The 15,655-nt window shown below is 52.7% G+C and overlaps 1 protein-coding gene across 6 annotated transcripts; it reads left to right on the top strand.

Moving 5' to 3' along the window:
• The first annotated feature begins 10,038 nt into the window (after positions 1-10,038).
• Positions 10,039-15,639, top strand: Atxn7l3 (ataxin 7 like 3). Of its 6 annotated transcripts, none has more exons than XM_051158767.1 (13): positions 10,039-10,074; positions 11,435-11,545; positions 11,788-11,920; positions 12,117-12,288; positions 12,443-12,540; positions 12,722-12,744; positions 13,060-13,126; positions 13,275-13,360; positions 13,656-13,724; positions 13,928-13,971; positions 14,205-14,276; positions 14,356-14,513; positions 14,601-15,639. In XM_051158767.1, the coding sequence occupies exons 2-13, from the start codon at positions 11,495-11,497 to the stop codon at positions 14,747-14,749; spliced, it is 1,122 nt and encodes a 373-aa protein (XP_051014724.1). In that variant the 5' UTR covers positions 10,039-10,074; positions 11,435-11,494; the 3' UTR covers positions 14,750-15,639. The 6 variants fall into 6 exon arrangements, with proteins under 6 accessions (XP_051014724.1, XP_051014723.1, XP_051014722.1 ...); XM_051158766.1 differs by lacking the exon at positions 10,039-10,074 and adding an exon at positions 10,573-10,780; XM_051158765.1 differs by lacking the exon at positions 10,039-10,074 and adding an exon at positions 10,573-11,015.
• Positions 15,640-15,655: the final 16 nt, after the last annotated feature.

Genomic DNA, 15,655 nt, shown 5'->3' with positions numbered 1-15,655 from the left:
TGGTAAAGGCCTGGGAGATGGTGGCCCTGGCAGGAGCAAGCCAAAGCTGCCCAGTCCCTGCAATCTTCTACTGAATGCCTTTCGGGTCCGTTGTGGAGATCATCAGAAACACCTGATGCCAAGGCCACGCTTCTGAGCTACTGCAGGTCTGTGCTGTCCAGCAGGAAAGTGGAAAGGGACAGATAATGGCATGAGCCTTAAAGCTCTTCTTCGGTGGGAAAGGTCTCCTGACTTTTCCAAGGGGGTCCCCTGGGCTGCAGAAGGTGCCCTGAGATCTACCTATGTGTCTCCTGCCTTCCCCCATGTCCTCTGGCCACCCCTCCCCACCCCCCCCATCTCCTTTGATTTCTCAGGTCTTGCTCCCGCGCCCCCCCCCCCCCATCTGGGGAAGGGGCTGCAGAAGATGCTTTCTGCACCAGGCCCTCCAACCCTTACCAGCAGGTTGGGACCTTCTGGGTCCCTGGTTGCCTTTCCTGTGATTTTTTTTTTCTTCTTACTAACTTGGCCAGAATATGTTTTGTTCATGCTATTGGGTTTTGTGCTGCCCCGTCTTTTGCCTCTTGAATGAAAGCCAAGGGTAGGGAAGTAGGTTCTCCACAGAAAGTGGCTGTAGCCCCGCTGCCAGTCTCTCCTGAAGGCACACATTTGCCTGGACTGTGTGATTGAGATTCCTGAAGAGAAACCTCACACACACTGTCCTTATTCTAAAAATTGAGTACCAGGGTTTTTAAGTTCCTGAGAGGGCTTACAAAGAGCCCTGTCTTTTTTTTTGTTGTTGTTGGCTTTTTGAGACAGGGTTTCTCTGTATAGCCTGGGCTGTACTGGACTCACTTTGTAGACCAGGCTGGCCTGGAACTCAAGAGATCCACCTGCCTCTGCCTCCGTAAATGCTGGGATTAAAGGTGTGTGCCACCATGCCCAGCAAACTGCGTTGTCTTGGTTGAATGCCCTGGAATACCTGAGTGAAATGTGTTTTCACCTAGAAATAAGTTTGAACATGACGTGGGCTCTTCCTATTTCAAGTATTGGGACTGCTTACAGACAGGGCTGTGGGGGTGGGAGGGTTGGTGCAGTCAGGTTGCCCAGGGTACATTTTAGCACTGGGACCCTTCTCCCCTTTTTTCTAATATTTAAGGAATATTTTGTAGTTTCAATATCCACCACACTTGAATTTGTACCATGGGAATGGCTTAGACACATCTGCCCCAGATTAAGGCCCACTGTGGAGGTTTTGTTTTCCCCTTTTTTGTACAATAAAGTGAAAAACAAAGATTTGACTTCTGTTTGGTCACTGGAACAAGTAAGTGGGTGGCAGGGGTGACCTAATAGCAGGTTTGACATAAAACCATGGAAGCCTCCAGGCTTGATTCCAGCATTTGGGAGGCAAAGGCAGGTGGATCTCTGAGTTTGAGGCCAGCCTGGTCTACAAAGAGAGCCCAGGGACCGCCAAGGCTACACAGAAACCCTGTCTTTTTTTAAAAAAAAAAAAAAAAAAAAAAAAAAAAAAACCCTGTCTTTTTAAAAAATGCTGAAGCTAGCTTGTTTGCCCTTTCTGGAGCCATTTTGTTTCCTGAAGATTCTACAAGCAGCCTGCCACCATCACCTTGCTCCCCAGCTTTCAATTTGGCCTGCTCACCTGGGCTTGGGAAGTTGGAGAGTAGATGCGTGTTCACCCAGAGGGCATTGCTTTAGGAAAGGAGGTTATTAACCAGTGGGATGAAGGGTTCGTGCAGACGTGCCAGACCTTGTAGCTGGCTTAGTTGGGGAGAACCAGGCTTAGCTATGACTCCACCGAAACTTCTGAGAGGAAGCCGCTCGCTAGGATTCTAGGACTTGCTCTCTGGATTAAGACCCGCCTTCCCTGCACAGGCTTTGGCTAGGTTCCTGGACAGGTGACTGGGTGAAAGGTATGGATTGCCTAGCACTCTTCAAAAGTCCCCACTTAACCATTCCCCAGAGCCTCTTTTCCAGTCGTTAACTTACTTGTCATTACTCTAAGGTACGTTTGTTTGTGTCCTGCCCTCTGGCTGACTGCTACAGTTTGCCCTCACTAGCCATTCCTTCCTGAATATTCCTATATATCCTCTGAAGCCCTAGTTTTCACCCATCGGGAGCCATTTTAAAAGGTATCCAACCAGGCATGGTGGGACATGCCTGCAATCTCAGTACTCCAGAGGCTGAAGCTAAAAAAAAAAGAGCTGTGAGTTCAAAACTAGCCTGTGCTACATAGCAAGACTGTCACCCCAAATAAAAAGTGGCATCTGCAGGCACTGCTCGCTGTGGCTTGAGCATCTCCAAACTCAAGTTGAAACTTGAGTAGTAAAGGAGTGGGACTTTAAAAAATTGCATCTGGTGCTGGGCGGGGTGGTACATGCCTGTAATCCCAGCCCTCAGCTGTACATAGTCCAGGATAGCCAGGGCTACACTGTCTTTTTAAAAAACTAAACAAAAACAAACAAACGGGGCTGGAGAGATGGCTCAGTGGTTAAGAGCACTGACTGCTCTTGCAGACGTCCTGAGTTCGATTCCCAGCACCACATGGTGGCTCACAGCCATCTATAATGTGATCGGATGCATACTATATACATAATAAATAAAATTTTTAAAAAACTAAACAAACAAAAGAATAATAATAAATTTTAAAAATTGCATTGAGAAACCCGGTGTGGCCGGGCGTGGTTGTACATGCCTTTAATCTCAGCACTCGGGGGGAGGCAGAGGCAGGCAGATCACTGCCCGATCTACAAAGTGAGTCCAGGACAGCCAAGGCTACACAGAGAAACCCTGTCTCAAAAAAAAAAAACAAAAACAAAAATTGCATTGAGAGAGACAGACAGACAGAGAGACCACAGAACAACTTGCTGGAGTCAGTTCTTTTTTTTTTTTTTAATTTATTCTTGTTACATCTCAGTGTTTATCCCATCCCTTGTATCCTCCTATTCTTCCCTCTCATTTTCCCATTATTCCACTCCCCTATGACTGTTCCTGAGGGGAATTACCTCCCCCTGTATATGCTCTGGAGTCAGTTCTTTTTAAGAGATGATATGATTACAAGACTCTGTCCATCAGAAATCGATTAAGGCATTATGGGAGTTGGGAACCTGATGAAAGGGTGATTTTGGCCACACACACACACACACACACACACACACACACACACGCCTGTCCTGTATGTGCATGTTCACTCACAGTCCTATCATGTTGATGAGCGGTGTGAAAGCTGTGCTTCTGTGCTTTATAATTGACCTAGCCTGCAGCACTCTGTGACAGGAGCATCAAATCATCGATTTTTTTTTTTTTTTTAAGTTTTTCAAGACAGAGTTTCTCTTGTAGTCCTGGCTGTCCTGGCCTCGTTTTTTCTTTTTGTTTTGTTTTTTTTCAAGACAGGGTTTCTATATGTAACCTTGGCTGTCCTGGACTCGCTTTGTAGACCAGGGTGGCCTCGAACTCACAGTGATCCTCCTGCCTCTGCCTCCAGAGTGCTGGAATTAAAGGCATGTGATACCATGACTGACCTGGTTTGGTTTTTCAAGACATGGTTTCTCAGCCGGGCATGGTGGGGCACTTCTTTAATCCCAGCACTCAGGAGGCAGAGGCAGGCAGATTGCTGTGAGTTCGAGACCAGCCTGGTCCACAAAGCAAGTCTAGGACAGCCAAGGCTTCGCAGAGAGACCCTGTGTTGAAAAAATAAACAAACAAAGACATAGTTTCTCTGTTTAGTCTTGGCTGTTTGGACTTGCTTTGTAGAACAGGCTGACCTCAAACTCACATAGATCCAATTGCCTCTGCCTCCCAAGTACTGGGATTACAGGCTTGCACCACTATGTCTGCCTTGTTTCTCTCTGTTGCCTTGACTGTCCTGGACTCTATTTGTAGACGAGGCTGGCTTTGAACTCACACAAAACCACCTGCCTCTGCCTCCCTTTGTTCCGGGGTTGCAGGCAGGTGCCACTGCATCCAGCTTATTTGGCTTCTTTCTTTCTTTTTTTTAAAGATTTATTTATTTATTTTATGTATGTGAGTGGTCTATCTGCATGTATTCCTGCAGGCCAGAAGAGGGCATCAGATCATATTATAGATGGTTGTCAGCCATTATGTGGTTGTCGGGAATTGAACTCAAGACCTCTGGAAGAGCAGACAGTGGCCCTAACCTAACCGCTGAGCCATCTCTCCAGCCCCCTTGTTTGGTTTTTTTCAATACAGGGTTTCTCTGTGCGGCCCTGGCTGTCCTGGAACTTGCTCTGAAGACCAGGCTGGCCTCAAATTCAGAGATCTGTCTCCTCTGCCTCCCAAGTGCTGCCATTAAAGGCATGCACCACCATTCCCTGGCTCTTAAGAGTCTAATACTGAGAGAGGTGGTATATGCCTTTAATCCCACAGCACTTTGTCGGTAAGGACATGTAGATCTCGGTGAATTCAAGGCCAGCCTACATTGAGACCTTGTCTCAAAGAACAACAACAATTTTTTTTTTCTTTTCGAGACAGGGTTTCTCTGTGGAGCCTTGGCTGTCGTAAACTCGCTTTGTAGACCAGGCTGGCCTCGAACTCACAGCGATCTGCCTGCCTCTGCCTCCCAAATGCTGAGGTTAAAGGCGTGTGCCACCACACCCGGCCTACAACAACAATTTTTAAAAACACTATCTCAGGGAGCTGGAGAGATGGCTCAGCTGTTAAGATCCTTGATTGCTCTTCCAGAGAACCCAGGTACAAGTCCAAGCACCTACACAGCAGCTCACAAGGATCCATAACTCCAGTTCTAGAGGATCCAATGCCCTCTTCTGGGCTCTGCGGGCACTGCATGAGGTGGTGTACAGATATTCAAGCAAGTAGAAAAAGAAAAAAATTTTTCCCCTCAGGGAAAGGTGGGTAGGTGTTTCCTTATACCCTTCGCTTCTTCACTGGCCTTTTCTTTTCTTTTTTTTTTTTTGAGACAGGGTTTCTCTGTGTAGCCCTGGCTATCCTGGACTCTCTTTGTAGACCAGGCTGGCCTCGAACTCACTGAGACCCGGCCTACCTCTGCCTCCCAAGTGCTGGAATTAAAGGCGTGTGCCACCACGCCCGGATCACAGTTGTCTTTTCTATGTCAGGCTTTGCTGGACTAAAAGTTCTCCCAAAAAGAGGTCTCTATGTCTCTCTTGTTCCTTACCATAACCCAAGGCCTCACACATAGCCAGAAATCAGCTCAGGGTTCAGTATTTATTAACTTGTACAGAACCGGGGCATGTGCCCAAAGATTACCACCACACAGCAGCCATGGCCCGGTACTGAAGGAATGGGATGGTAGGTTGCTGTGAGGACGGCCACAGGAGGGGTATGAGGAAGCACTCAGAACCAGGAGTGACCCTGGTTCCTGATAAGGAAAAGCAAACAGTATCACTACAAAGAATCCTGAGATGGGTGAAGTCTGGCGGCTGTGCTCTAGGCACTCTCAAAAGCCTGGCTCACTGCTTTGCTCCAGCTCCAAGTTCAACCATAGTTTGAGTCTCTACTATTTGGTCCCACAGTGATCCTAGTTTCTCTGAAACCAAACTTATTCTCTTCCCATGTCCTCCAGCAAGTTCTCCATTTTCAAGATGTTTTCAGGGTCTCCCTCTCCTTCACTCCATACAACCCAGTCAGCTACACTCTAGAATCCCGAGTGATGTACACACGTCTGGCCAGATGATGCCAACAGGTCTCATTGTATGGCTCTAGCCCACAACTCCTCAGTACGTACTGGGACCAGTATGATCTAGCGAGAGCCCTGTTGCTGACTGCTCCACATCGCATGTCCCCACACACTCCAGTCATCACTCACCATGATCCATATTCTTTCTTTCTGAGACAGGACCCTTTTTTTTTTTGTTTGTTTCTGAGACAGGGTTTCTCTATATAACAGCCCTGGCTGTGCTGGAACTCTCTTTGTAGACCAGGCTGGCCTGGAACTCAGTGGTCTACCTGCCTCTGCCTCCCAAGTGCTGGGATTAAAGGCGTGCACCATCCCCTCCCCACCCCACCCCCCACACACACCCACCGAGACAGGATCCTATTTTGTAGTGAGACAGAATGTCATTCTGACCAAGCTGGCTTCCAACTCTGAGGTCAGCCTGTCTCTGTCTCCTGGTGCTGGGACAAAAGGCACGGGCCACCACACCTGGTATATTTTTGTTTTCTGTGCTGGTGTCTGATCTGATTCATATTCTGAAATTCACCATTGGACTGCCCAGTTCCATCATGGACTTTCCTGGTCATGCTCTTCCATCCTTTGATGTCTTTTCCTGCCCCTCTGAATCCTGTAAATCTCTTTCCTTTTTAAACCACACAGATTTTCAGTTACTTTCCTTCATGTCTTCCTACCTCAAGGAGACTGTGAACTTCCTGAGGAAGCACAATTGTCCTGTTTCATTGTTGTCTCTCAGCATCTGGATTGTACTGTTAAGAATAGCATCTGGAGCAGGGCGGGGTGGTGCACGCCTTTAATCCCAGGACTTGGGAGGCAGAGGCAAGTGGGTCACTATGAGTTCCAGGCCAGCCTGGTCTACAAAGTGAGTCCAAGACAGCCAAGGTGACATAGAGAAACCCTGTCTCGAGGGGGGGCGGGAAAGAGTAACATTTGGGCTGGAGAGATGGCTCAAAGGTTAAGGACACTGACTGTTCTGCCGGAGGTCCTGAGTCCAATTCCCAGCAACTACATGGTGGCTCACAACCATCTATGTGATTTGATGCATTCTTTTGGCCTGCAAATGTACATGCAGGCAGCACTGTATATGTAATAATAAACAAATAAATCTTTTTTATTTGTTTTAGATTTTCTTTTTTTTGTTTTTAATGTGGGTGCTGGGAATTGAACCCGGGTCCTTTCGAAGCACAGGCAGTGCTCTTAACCACTGAGCCATCTCTCCAGCCCAAATCTTTCTTTTTAATTAAAAAAAAAAAAAAAAAAAAGGAATAACATTTAAGGGCTAGAGAGATGGCTCAGAGGTTAAGAGCATTGGCTGTTCTTCAAAAGGTCCTGAGTTCAATTCCCAGCAACCAACCACATGGTGGCTTACAACCATTTATAAAGAGATCTGGCGCTCTCTTTTGGAGTGCAAGTGTACATGTAATGTAGGCAAAACACTGTATACCTAAATAAATAAATATTTTATTTTTTGTTTTTGTTTGTTTTGAGACAGCGTTTCTCTGTTGCCTTGGCTGACTTGGATTCATTATGTAGACCAGGCTGACCTCTGCTTCCAGAGTGCTGGGATTAAAGGCGTGCGCCACCACGCCCAGCAAATAAATAAATCTTAAAAAGAGAAATAACGCCAAGCTCGGTGGCGCAGGCCTTTAATCCCAGCACTTTGGAGGCAGAGGCAGGTGGATCTCCATAAATTCAAGGCCAGCCTGGACTAGGGAGCCGAGTTCCAGGACAGCCAGAGCTATTACACAGATAAACCCTGCTTCAAAACACACCCGCGGGGGCGCGCGCGCGCAAAAACAGCTAATTGACACGACAGCATAACACTGTAATCTAAGAACTCAGGAAATTGAGGCAGGATGGGCTATATAATGAGACCATTTGTCAATAGAGTTTAAAAAAAGAAAAAAAAAAAAAAACAACCTAAAATATAGGTTGGGCAGGGGCCAGCCTGGTCTACAAAGGGAGTCCAGGACAGCCAAGGCTACACAGAGAAACCCTGTTTCGAAAAACAAAAAACAAACAAACAAATTTAGGTTCAGCAGATATGAGCACTGTCTATTCCTCCAGAGGTTGAGTTGAAGTCCCTGCAACCAGCAACCACATGGTGGCTCACAACCATCTATAATGAGATCTGATGCCCTCTTATGGTAGGCAGGTGTACGTGCAGATAGAGCTCATACATAAAAATCTTATTTAAAAAAAAAGGGGGGGGGGGAGGGCAGGGGACGGGTGCTGGAGAGATGGCTCTGAGGTTAAGAGCACTGGCTGCTCTTCCAAAGTTCCCGAGTTCAACTCCGAGCAACCACATGGTGGCTCACAACCATCTGGTGCCCTCTTCTGGTGTGTACATGCAAGCCAAATAAATCTTAAATTACAAAAATCAGACGCAAAGCATGGTGGCCAACAATTTTAATCCCAGCACTCAGGAGGCAGAGGCAGGCGGATCTCTGGGTTTGAGGCACAGCAAGTCCCTCGTCTACAGAGCAAGTTCCAGTACAGCCAGAGAAACAAAACCAAAAAGATTTAGCAGACACCTAAGAGTCTCTCACTCACCACCATGCTAGTCTATTTTGTTTGGGAGGTAGGGTCTCACCTTGTGGCCTTGGAACTATTTATGGAGATAAGGCTGGCCTCAACTCAGAGATCCTCCTGCTTCTGCCTCCTTAATCTTGTGATTAAAGGTGTGGCGCAGGCATTACCCTATTTGTTAGCAATCCCCAGGGCATCCGTACTAGCATTATGCCCTTTGGCAATGGGAGAAACTGAGATATAAGCAGCTCTCTTGCCTAGTCCACTGAGTTAAGCAAAGGTCACACTAACGTGTGATTTTTAACCGCTAACCGCTTCGGATTATCTACCAACCGATCTCCATAAATGTTTGCTGAAGACTGAAGAGCCAATGATGGCTTTCCAAGTACGTGATTTCAGGGTTTTACTTTTATCTGAAGCTAGGGGGCTGTAACACAACAGTTCCAAGGTGGCAGACACGGCTACCTAAATGGGAGCGCAAATCTAAACGCCTTCAGTATCGGAGAAAAGGACTTTTCTTTCCTCCCGTAGCGAGAGCCGAGAATATGCGGATAAGGGCTCTTCCAGCGGAGCAGCATTTACTGTAGGCAGAGCCTGGCCGGTGCCAAGCAGGCTGTTTGAGAGGTGAAGGGTCCAGCGTGGGCTCCGGAAGCAGGAAAGGCGAGCAGGTGTGGGATCTAAATTAGGATTCGGGCGTGGAGCTCGCAGGGCGCAGCTCGCACTCGGCTGTGGACCTTCTCCTCTCAGCTCTTTTGGGTTCGGAGGCCAGGGGTGGCTAGGGACCCACTCCAAAGCCCGGAGAACGAACGCAGACCAGTCCCTTTCTAAGTGTTTTCCGTCCGAGCACCTAATTGCGACCCACTCCGAGCCCATCCTTGTCACACAAGTGACTGCATGCCTCGGGGTCAAAGTGGGGAGCGGTCGATCGGGTAGCAGAGCGGGGAGCCCAGCGGGAAGGGCGGGGGTGCCTGGGCCGGAAGGCGTCCCAGGCTCGGCTGGGAGCCGGCGCTCTCTTTCGACGCCACCCCGTTGCCTCCGCCCCCGAGCCGGCCGGGACAGCACCAAGTCCCCGCCCCCGGCGCACCGCGCACCTCACCTTGAACGCTGCCCCACCCACCTCTAGCCTATTGGGCCTCCTGGGCCAAGGAGACTCCGCGATTGGCTGGGCTCGTCCACGGAGGCCCCGCCCATCTCCCCGCCCCAGTTCCCGTCTGCCGGTACTTTGGACGGCGGCGTGGCGCCCCTCCTCCCCCTCCCGGTCCCCGCCCCCTGGAGCAAATGCTGCCGAGCTGCGGCCGCGGGGCAGACGCACGCGCTTGGGCCCTTCCAGCAGGCGTTAGCAGTCGCTGGGAGCGCGAAAGCGAAAGGAGGAAGAGGAAGGGAGGGCGAGGGCGGGGTGTTGAGGAGGGGCGGGAGGAGGAAGAGGAGGAGGTTGGAGCGCGCTCGCGCCTGGCCTCGCGCCCGCGCCGAGGGAGGGGGCACAGGGGCGCGCGCGCGCACGCTCGCGTCCTCGCTTGCTCCATCCATCCATCCTCCGGTCGCGGCACGCGCGCGCGCTCCGGGCTCGCGCCGCACCCCCCGCCCGGGAGAGGCGGGCTGGAGTGGGGGGCGGGGGGAGGGGCGCGCGGACGGCGCGCGGACTGCGCGCGGGCGGGGTGAGGTGAGGAGGAGGCGGCGACGGGACGAGAAGGGAGGGGAAGGGGCCATGGCCGCCCGGTGAGGCGGCGAGGCGGGGGGGCAGCCCAACCCCCCGGCCCCGGGCCCCGGGGAGAGGCGAGGACGGACCGACGGACATGGGGCTCCGAAGCAGCCGCCGCCGCCGCCGTCGCCGGAGGACGCGGCCCTAAGAGGCCGCCGGGCCCCGGCGCGGCCCCCCGGGCGGGGTGAGTACGGAACGGGGACGGGGGAGGGGCCTGCGGGGGGCGGGGGGCGGGGCTCAAGGCGGGGCTTGGGCCCCCTTCTCCCCCCCCCCCCCCAGGTCTGGGTCAGTGCCCCTTCCCCTCCCCCCGGGCCGACGCGGAAACGCCCGGCTTTCCCCGGCTTCCCGGCCGGGCCGGGGGCCCCCCGGTTTCCCCCTGGCTGGGTCCTTCTTGGGCGGGGCAGGGCCGGCCGGGGAGGGGGCGCGGGGCCTTTGTTAGGGAGCCAGGCCCCAGCCCCCGGGACAATAGAGACACCCTCCCGGACTCCTCTCCCCGGCCGGTCCGGGTTCTGGGCAGGCGGCGACAGAGAGGGGTCGGGACGCGCGTCCCACTCTGCTTACTCTCTGGGGGTCGGTCTGTCCCGGCCGGCTGCCGGCCTTGGGCGGTTCGGTTCTCCTCCCCCCAGTCGGTATGATGCAGCAGCAGTGCCGCAAGGACGGGAGAAGAGCCGCGGCACGGCCTGCTACCCTTCCCAGTGCCCCTGGCTCATTTGTCAGTCCCCACCCCACTCGAGGCCGGCAGCTCCTTAAACTCGTACCCACCGTTCAGTGGGGCCCCGAACTGTGGGCGCTGTTTCTGAATCCTACGGTGGGGATTTCTGGACTTTGGGGCTCTTGGAGAGACTTCCGGGCTGGTCCTGAGGGAGGGAGGGTGCGAGCTAAAAGAACAGGTAAGGGGAGTGCCCACTCCTCGGGTGCGTACCGCGGGCCTCCCCTCTCTGCTCCTGTTCGTGGTGGCTGGAAATGCCCTTTGCCTGTAGGCTTCTGTGGGCTCTGTTCCTCTCATAGAGTGGCAAGCTTATTTTAGGAGAAGACAGAGTGGGGGTGAAGGTTGTAGGGTCTTAGGGCCATTCCTACTTCTGGTAGCAGTACCCCCCCAAGTGGACATCCTGGCTGAAAGCAGAGGTGACTCTGAGAGCCCTTGGGGAAAGAAAGGGGGAGGTTGTCTTGAGTCTGTGCAGTTCTTTGCCACACCCTGTGGGTTTGCTTTGAGGCCTTAGAGTTCCTTCTCCTCCCCCCCTGCTGCATTGCACCATGGGTATCAAAGAGGGGTTTGAGTTTTGGGTACCTGGACGAGCTGCTGCCTCCTATAGATCCAGAGTCTGATTGGCAGTACAGTTCAGGGCTTGAGCTTAGACCTGGGAAGGACTAGGCCACCTCTGGTATTCAGGCCCTGAAGGACCATCCAGTAGTGATCCGGGGCCTTGGGGAGGGAGACACTCTGATGCCAGGATTAAGCCCTGGGCTTGGAGGTGGCCAGGGGAGGTGGCAGTCTTTGGAGGTGTCTTGGACTCATACCAACACCCCCACCTCCATGTGTGCAGCCCCGTCGCCGCCCGCTGTGCTATGAGCAGTCAGAGCGCCGTCTCCACAAGAGTTTACAAATGAAAATGGAGGAAATGTCTTTGTCTGGCCTGGATAACAGCAAACTAGAGGTGAGGGCTCCCCCACGTGTGCCTCTAGTTCTTTCTCATGATGTCTCTGTGTCGCTATATCTGGCATCTATGCCTAAGGAGGAATTTGGGTAGTCAGCCTTGTTCCTTAGCTGCACAGGCCCCAGGATCTGGGAGGAAGAAAGAACTCAAAGAATCAAGGTGGGGAAAGTGACAGAGAAAGCATCTTGTTTGTAGGGGGTAGGGGTGCTGCCCTTGTGACCATGTTCTCTCCCGGGACCCAGGCCATCGCTCAGGAGATATATGCCGACCTGGTGGAGGATTCTTGTTTGGGATTCTGCTTTGAGGTACACCGGGCTGTCAAGTGTGGCTACTTCTTCCTGGATGATACGGATCCTGACAGCATGAAGGATTTTGGTGAGCTTCAGGGTGGAAGGAGAATGGTTTGGCTCTGCCTAGGAAGAAGTGAGAGGGTTCTCTAGAAACCGCCCTAGGTGCGGAGCCTGGAGCTCCTGTGAACTCAGGCAAGGATGAGTTCAAAGAGGGCCTGGGACCAGAGGTGAGAAGAGGAGGTGAGGGCCCTCTCTGATCGCCACGCCTCTCCTGTCCCCAGAGATCGTGGACCAGCCTGGCTTGGACATCTTTGGACAGGTTTTCAACCAGTGGAAGAGCAAGGAGTGTGTCTGCCCCAATTGCAGCCGCAGTATTGCTGCTTCCCGCTTTGCCCCCCACCTGGAGAAGTGCCTGGGAATGGGTCGCAACAGCAGCCGAATCGCCAACCGTCGGTGAGAGCCCCTTGTTTCTAGCACCCGTGATGCACATCTTGTGGGGCACTGGCAGGGTGCAGAGGATGGACCATACTTGGTCCTTCACTATAATGTAGTGTACCGATACCGATACCGATGTCCCTTGACCCTTTTTCTTCTCAACTCTGGGCAGGATTGCCAATAGCAACAATATGAACAAGTCTGAGAGTGACCAAGAAGACAACGATGACATCAATGACAATGACTGGTCCTATGGCTCAGAGAAGAAAGGTGTTTGGGGACATGAGGAAACCTGGGAGAAACTGGGGGGAAGTGGGAAAGTTGGGGTAGAGTATATGTTTGCCATAAACTGTCTTGATGACAGGGGAAGAACATAGTTTTGAAAGCATATAAATGCTCTTGAGAATGAGAACCTAGAAGTAACTGTGTTCTTTGTTCTGTTGTCCCCCAGCCAAGAAGAGAAAATCAGACAAGGTGAGAGCCGGGGCGAGCATGGGGGAAGTTTGGGTGAAGGACAGATACCCTCCCTTTTGGGCAGGGAGTGCTCAGGTCTTTTGACTCAAGTGTGAGGTCACTGGGGAGCCTCTCTGGGTTTGGTAATAAGGGTGTCTGGTGGGCAAGAAAGCTCCAGAGGTTTTGCTGGTGGGAGGCAGGGATGGAGGGAGGGAATATAGGCAGAAAGGCCTCTTCCTGGGGAGGAATAGTACGAGTTTGAGGTCGTTTCTTTGTCAAATCTGTTTTCCTTCCCTGGGTTCTCGGCTCCCCCTTATCGTTGCCCTTTCCCCAAAGCTATGGTATCTCCCATTCCAGAACCCTAATTCCCCTCGAAGATCCAAGTCTTTAAAACACAAAAATGGTAAGTGGGGCTAGACCAACAGGGATACACTGCTAGCTGTGCTATTACAGGACTTGTCGTGGGGGTGGGAGGGAGGCAAGAGGGCAGGAGTGGGAGGGAGGGCCTGTGATCCTTCTGTCACCCCCACTTCCTCTCTGGTTATTTTCAGGGTTCTCTGTCTGTACCTCTGCATCAAACACCCTTCCCCTTCTTTTTTCTTCTTCAGGGGAACTTAGCAACTCTGACCCTTTTAAGGTGAGTAGAAGGCACCCACCTTCCTACCCTGCTTCCCATTGCTCTTGTGAGGTGGCTGGGATTTGAACAAGTCAGCTCAGGATGCTGGCCACTAGACGTGCTTGTAGAGCTGCTTAGGTGTTGGGTGTTCGTGTTCTGTGTGGGGCCCATCCTGTCCATCCACAGGTAGGTTGGAAGGACTTCTGGAAAACTGCATGGAGGCAGGCATGAGAGGGACTGGTTCCCATTCCCACCCTCTCCTGTCTGCCCCCCCCCTTTTTTATTTCTCTGACCTGTACCTCTGGTTCCCTCACAGTATAGCAACTCAACTGGGATCAGCTATGAGACTCTGGGGCCTGACGAGCTGCGGAGCCTGCTCACTACGGTGTGTAGCTGGAGAGGGAGGGGCTTGGTTTGGGCTACACAACAGGCAGTGTCCCTCAGGTGACGTAGCAGCAGGAGCCACAGTTTCTGAAGCAGACTTCCTGGTCCACCTGCTCTGGGGCTGGTTTCTGCTCTGTGTAGAGGGAGCATCTGGTGTTCCGGGGAGGTCCCTTACCCCTCCTTTCAGCTATGTTCCTCTTCCAGCAATGTGGAGTGATTTCTGAACATACCAAGAAGATGTGCACAAGGTGAGCACAGACACTGAGGAGGAGCTGATATCCTGGGCATGGGCTGGGAGTACCCCTGGACTTGAGCAGTGGGCCCTCATCCTTACCTCCCTTCAGATAATTGGCCTTATTAGGCCACCATCTGGGGTTTCACCACTGACTCTTTCCCTGTCCCTCCAGCTTCTGTTCCACCTGAGTTCCTGAAGTCCTTCCTTCCCTGCCTTGTCAGGGTCTGATCATTCTGTCCCCACCAGGTCACTACGCTGCCCGCAGCACACGGATGAACAGAGGCGAACCGTACGGATTTATTTCCTTGGGCCCTCAGCGTAAGTGAGCTTTTCAGAAGACTGGTGGGGGTCAGGTCTGTGATCTCTTTCCCTAACATGCTGCTTTGACTCTTTCCAGTGTCCTTCCGGAGGTCGAGAGCTCCTTGGACAACGATGGCTTTGACATGACTGACAGCCAGGCCCTCATCAGCCGGCTTCAGTGGGACGGCTCTTCAGATCTCTCACCTTCTGATTCAGGCTCCTCCAAGACTAGTGAAAATCAGGGATGGGGTCTAGGTATGCAATGCCAATTGATCTTCAAGGCTTTTGGCACCCTCTCCCTCTCCAGCTCCACTTTCATCCCTTATGCCTCCTTTTTTGCAGGTACCAACAGCTCTGAGTCACGGAAAACCAAGAAAAAGAAATCCCATCTGAGCTTGGTAGGGACTGCTTCTGGCCTGGGCTCCAACAAGAAGAAGAAGCCAAAGCCACCGGCTCCCCCAACGCCCAGCATCTATGATGACATCAACTGACTTGGGTGCAAGGGATAGCCTTTGGCTGAGAGAGCCCTCTCTTCCCGACCCCCACCCAGGCAGCCTAGCCTGGCATATGGACAGCTGCTGGGGGTTTGGGCTTGGGAAGCTTGGTGGACCAGGCAGGCAGAGGATCCAGTTATATGCCCCTGGGGGGTGTCAGGGTCCTCTGCAACGAAGCATGACTCCTCGGCGTACAGGACTCAGACCTGGACATATTATGCCTTGGACATAAGTTTGGTGGGGAGGTGGTTTTCCTATTTATTCTGTGAGTTACTGGATGTCCAGCTAGGCTGGGGGCCTGACCTGCGCACTGTGCCAGGCCACTGCCTGCTCCCCACCCCAGGAACTGGACTAAGCCCTGCCGAGGGGCATTGTGGCTACCCAGGTGGCTTTGGGTTGGAAGCTGAGCCCAGAGGGGGCCTCCCCTGGCTGCCCTCAGCAATGTGAATGGGTCCGGTGCTTGGAGCTGAGGGGCAGGGCCGGTATGTCCTGTCTGTGTGCAGAGTCCTATCAGATGTCCCCAGTCCCCGGGGTCAGCAGGCACAGTGCTGTCTGCTGAGGTGGGCGTCTAGAACTGCCTCACAGGGGCAGCCCTTTTCCCTCAGTCCCCATGGGCCTCCTTGGCAGCAGGAGCTGTCCTTTTGTTGTTGGGTGCCGGGAAAGGGCCTCCAGCCTCTACAGCTTCAAGGAATGGGAAGGGGAGGGTAGGCAGAGGGAGCCTGTATCAGAGTGGGCCCCTGCCCTCCCTGCCCCAGGGCTGTGAGGAGCGGCCCAGGTGAGAGGGACGGTGCTGCTTTATTTGAAATGTTTCTTACCTCATTCCCTGCCCCAGGAAGGGGCCCAGCCTCACCCTCCTGGGGTGGCCCCGTGTTCTCCCTCCCATCCCCTGCCCCGCCCTGCCCT

This window comes from Acomys russatus, chromosome 16 (assembly GCF_903995435.1).
Source record: "Acomys russatus chromosome 16, mAcoRus1.1, whole genome shotgun sequence".
NCBI lineage: Eukaryota > Metazoa > Chordata > Mammalia > Rodentia > Muridae > Acomys > Acomys russatus.
The sequence above is the reverse complement of the archived record's forward strand: the minus strand, read 5'-3'. Positions and strand labels throughout refer to the sequence as shown.

What these genes read in the sequence shown, in the direction of transcription:
- Atxn7l3 (XM_051158767.1), top strand. Translation starts at nt 11,495, where the DNA reads ATGAAAATGGAGGAAATGTCTTTGTCTGGCCTGGATAACAGCAAACTA. An exon ending in TGCGGAGCCTGCTCACTACG is followed by an intron (nt 13,725 to 13,927) that starts GTGTGTAGCTGG and finishes TTCCTCTTCCAG; the next exon opens with CAATGTGGAGTGATTTCTGA. An exon ending in TATTTCCTTGGGCCCTCAGC is followed by an intron (nt 14,277 to 14,355) that starts GTAAGTGAGCTT and finishes GACTCTTTCCAG; the next exon opens with TGTCCTTCCGGAGGTCGAGA.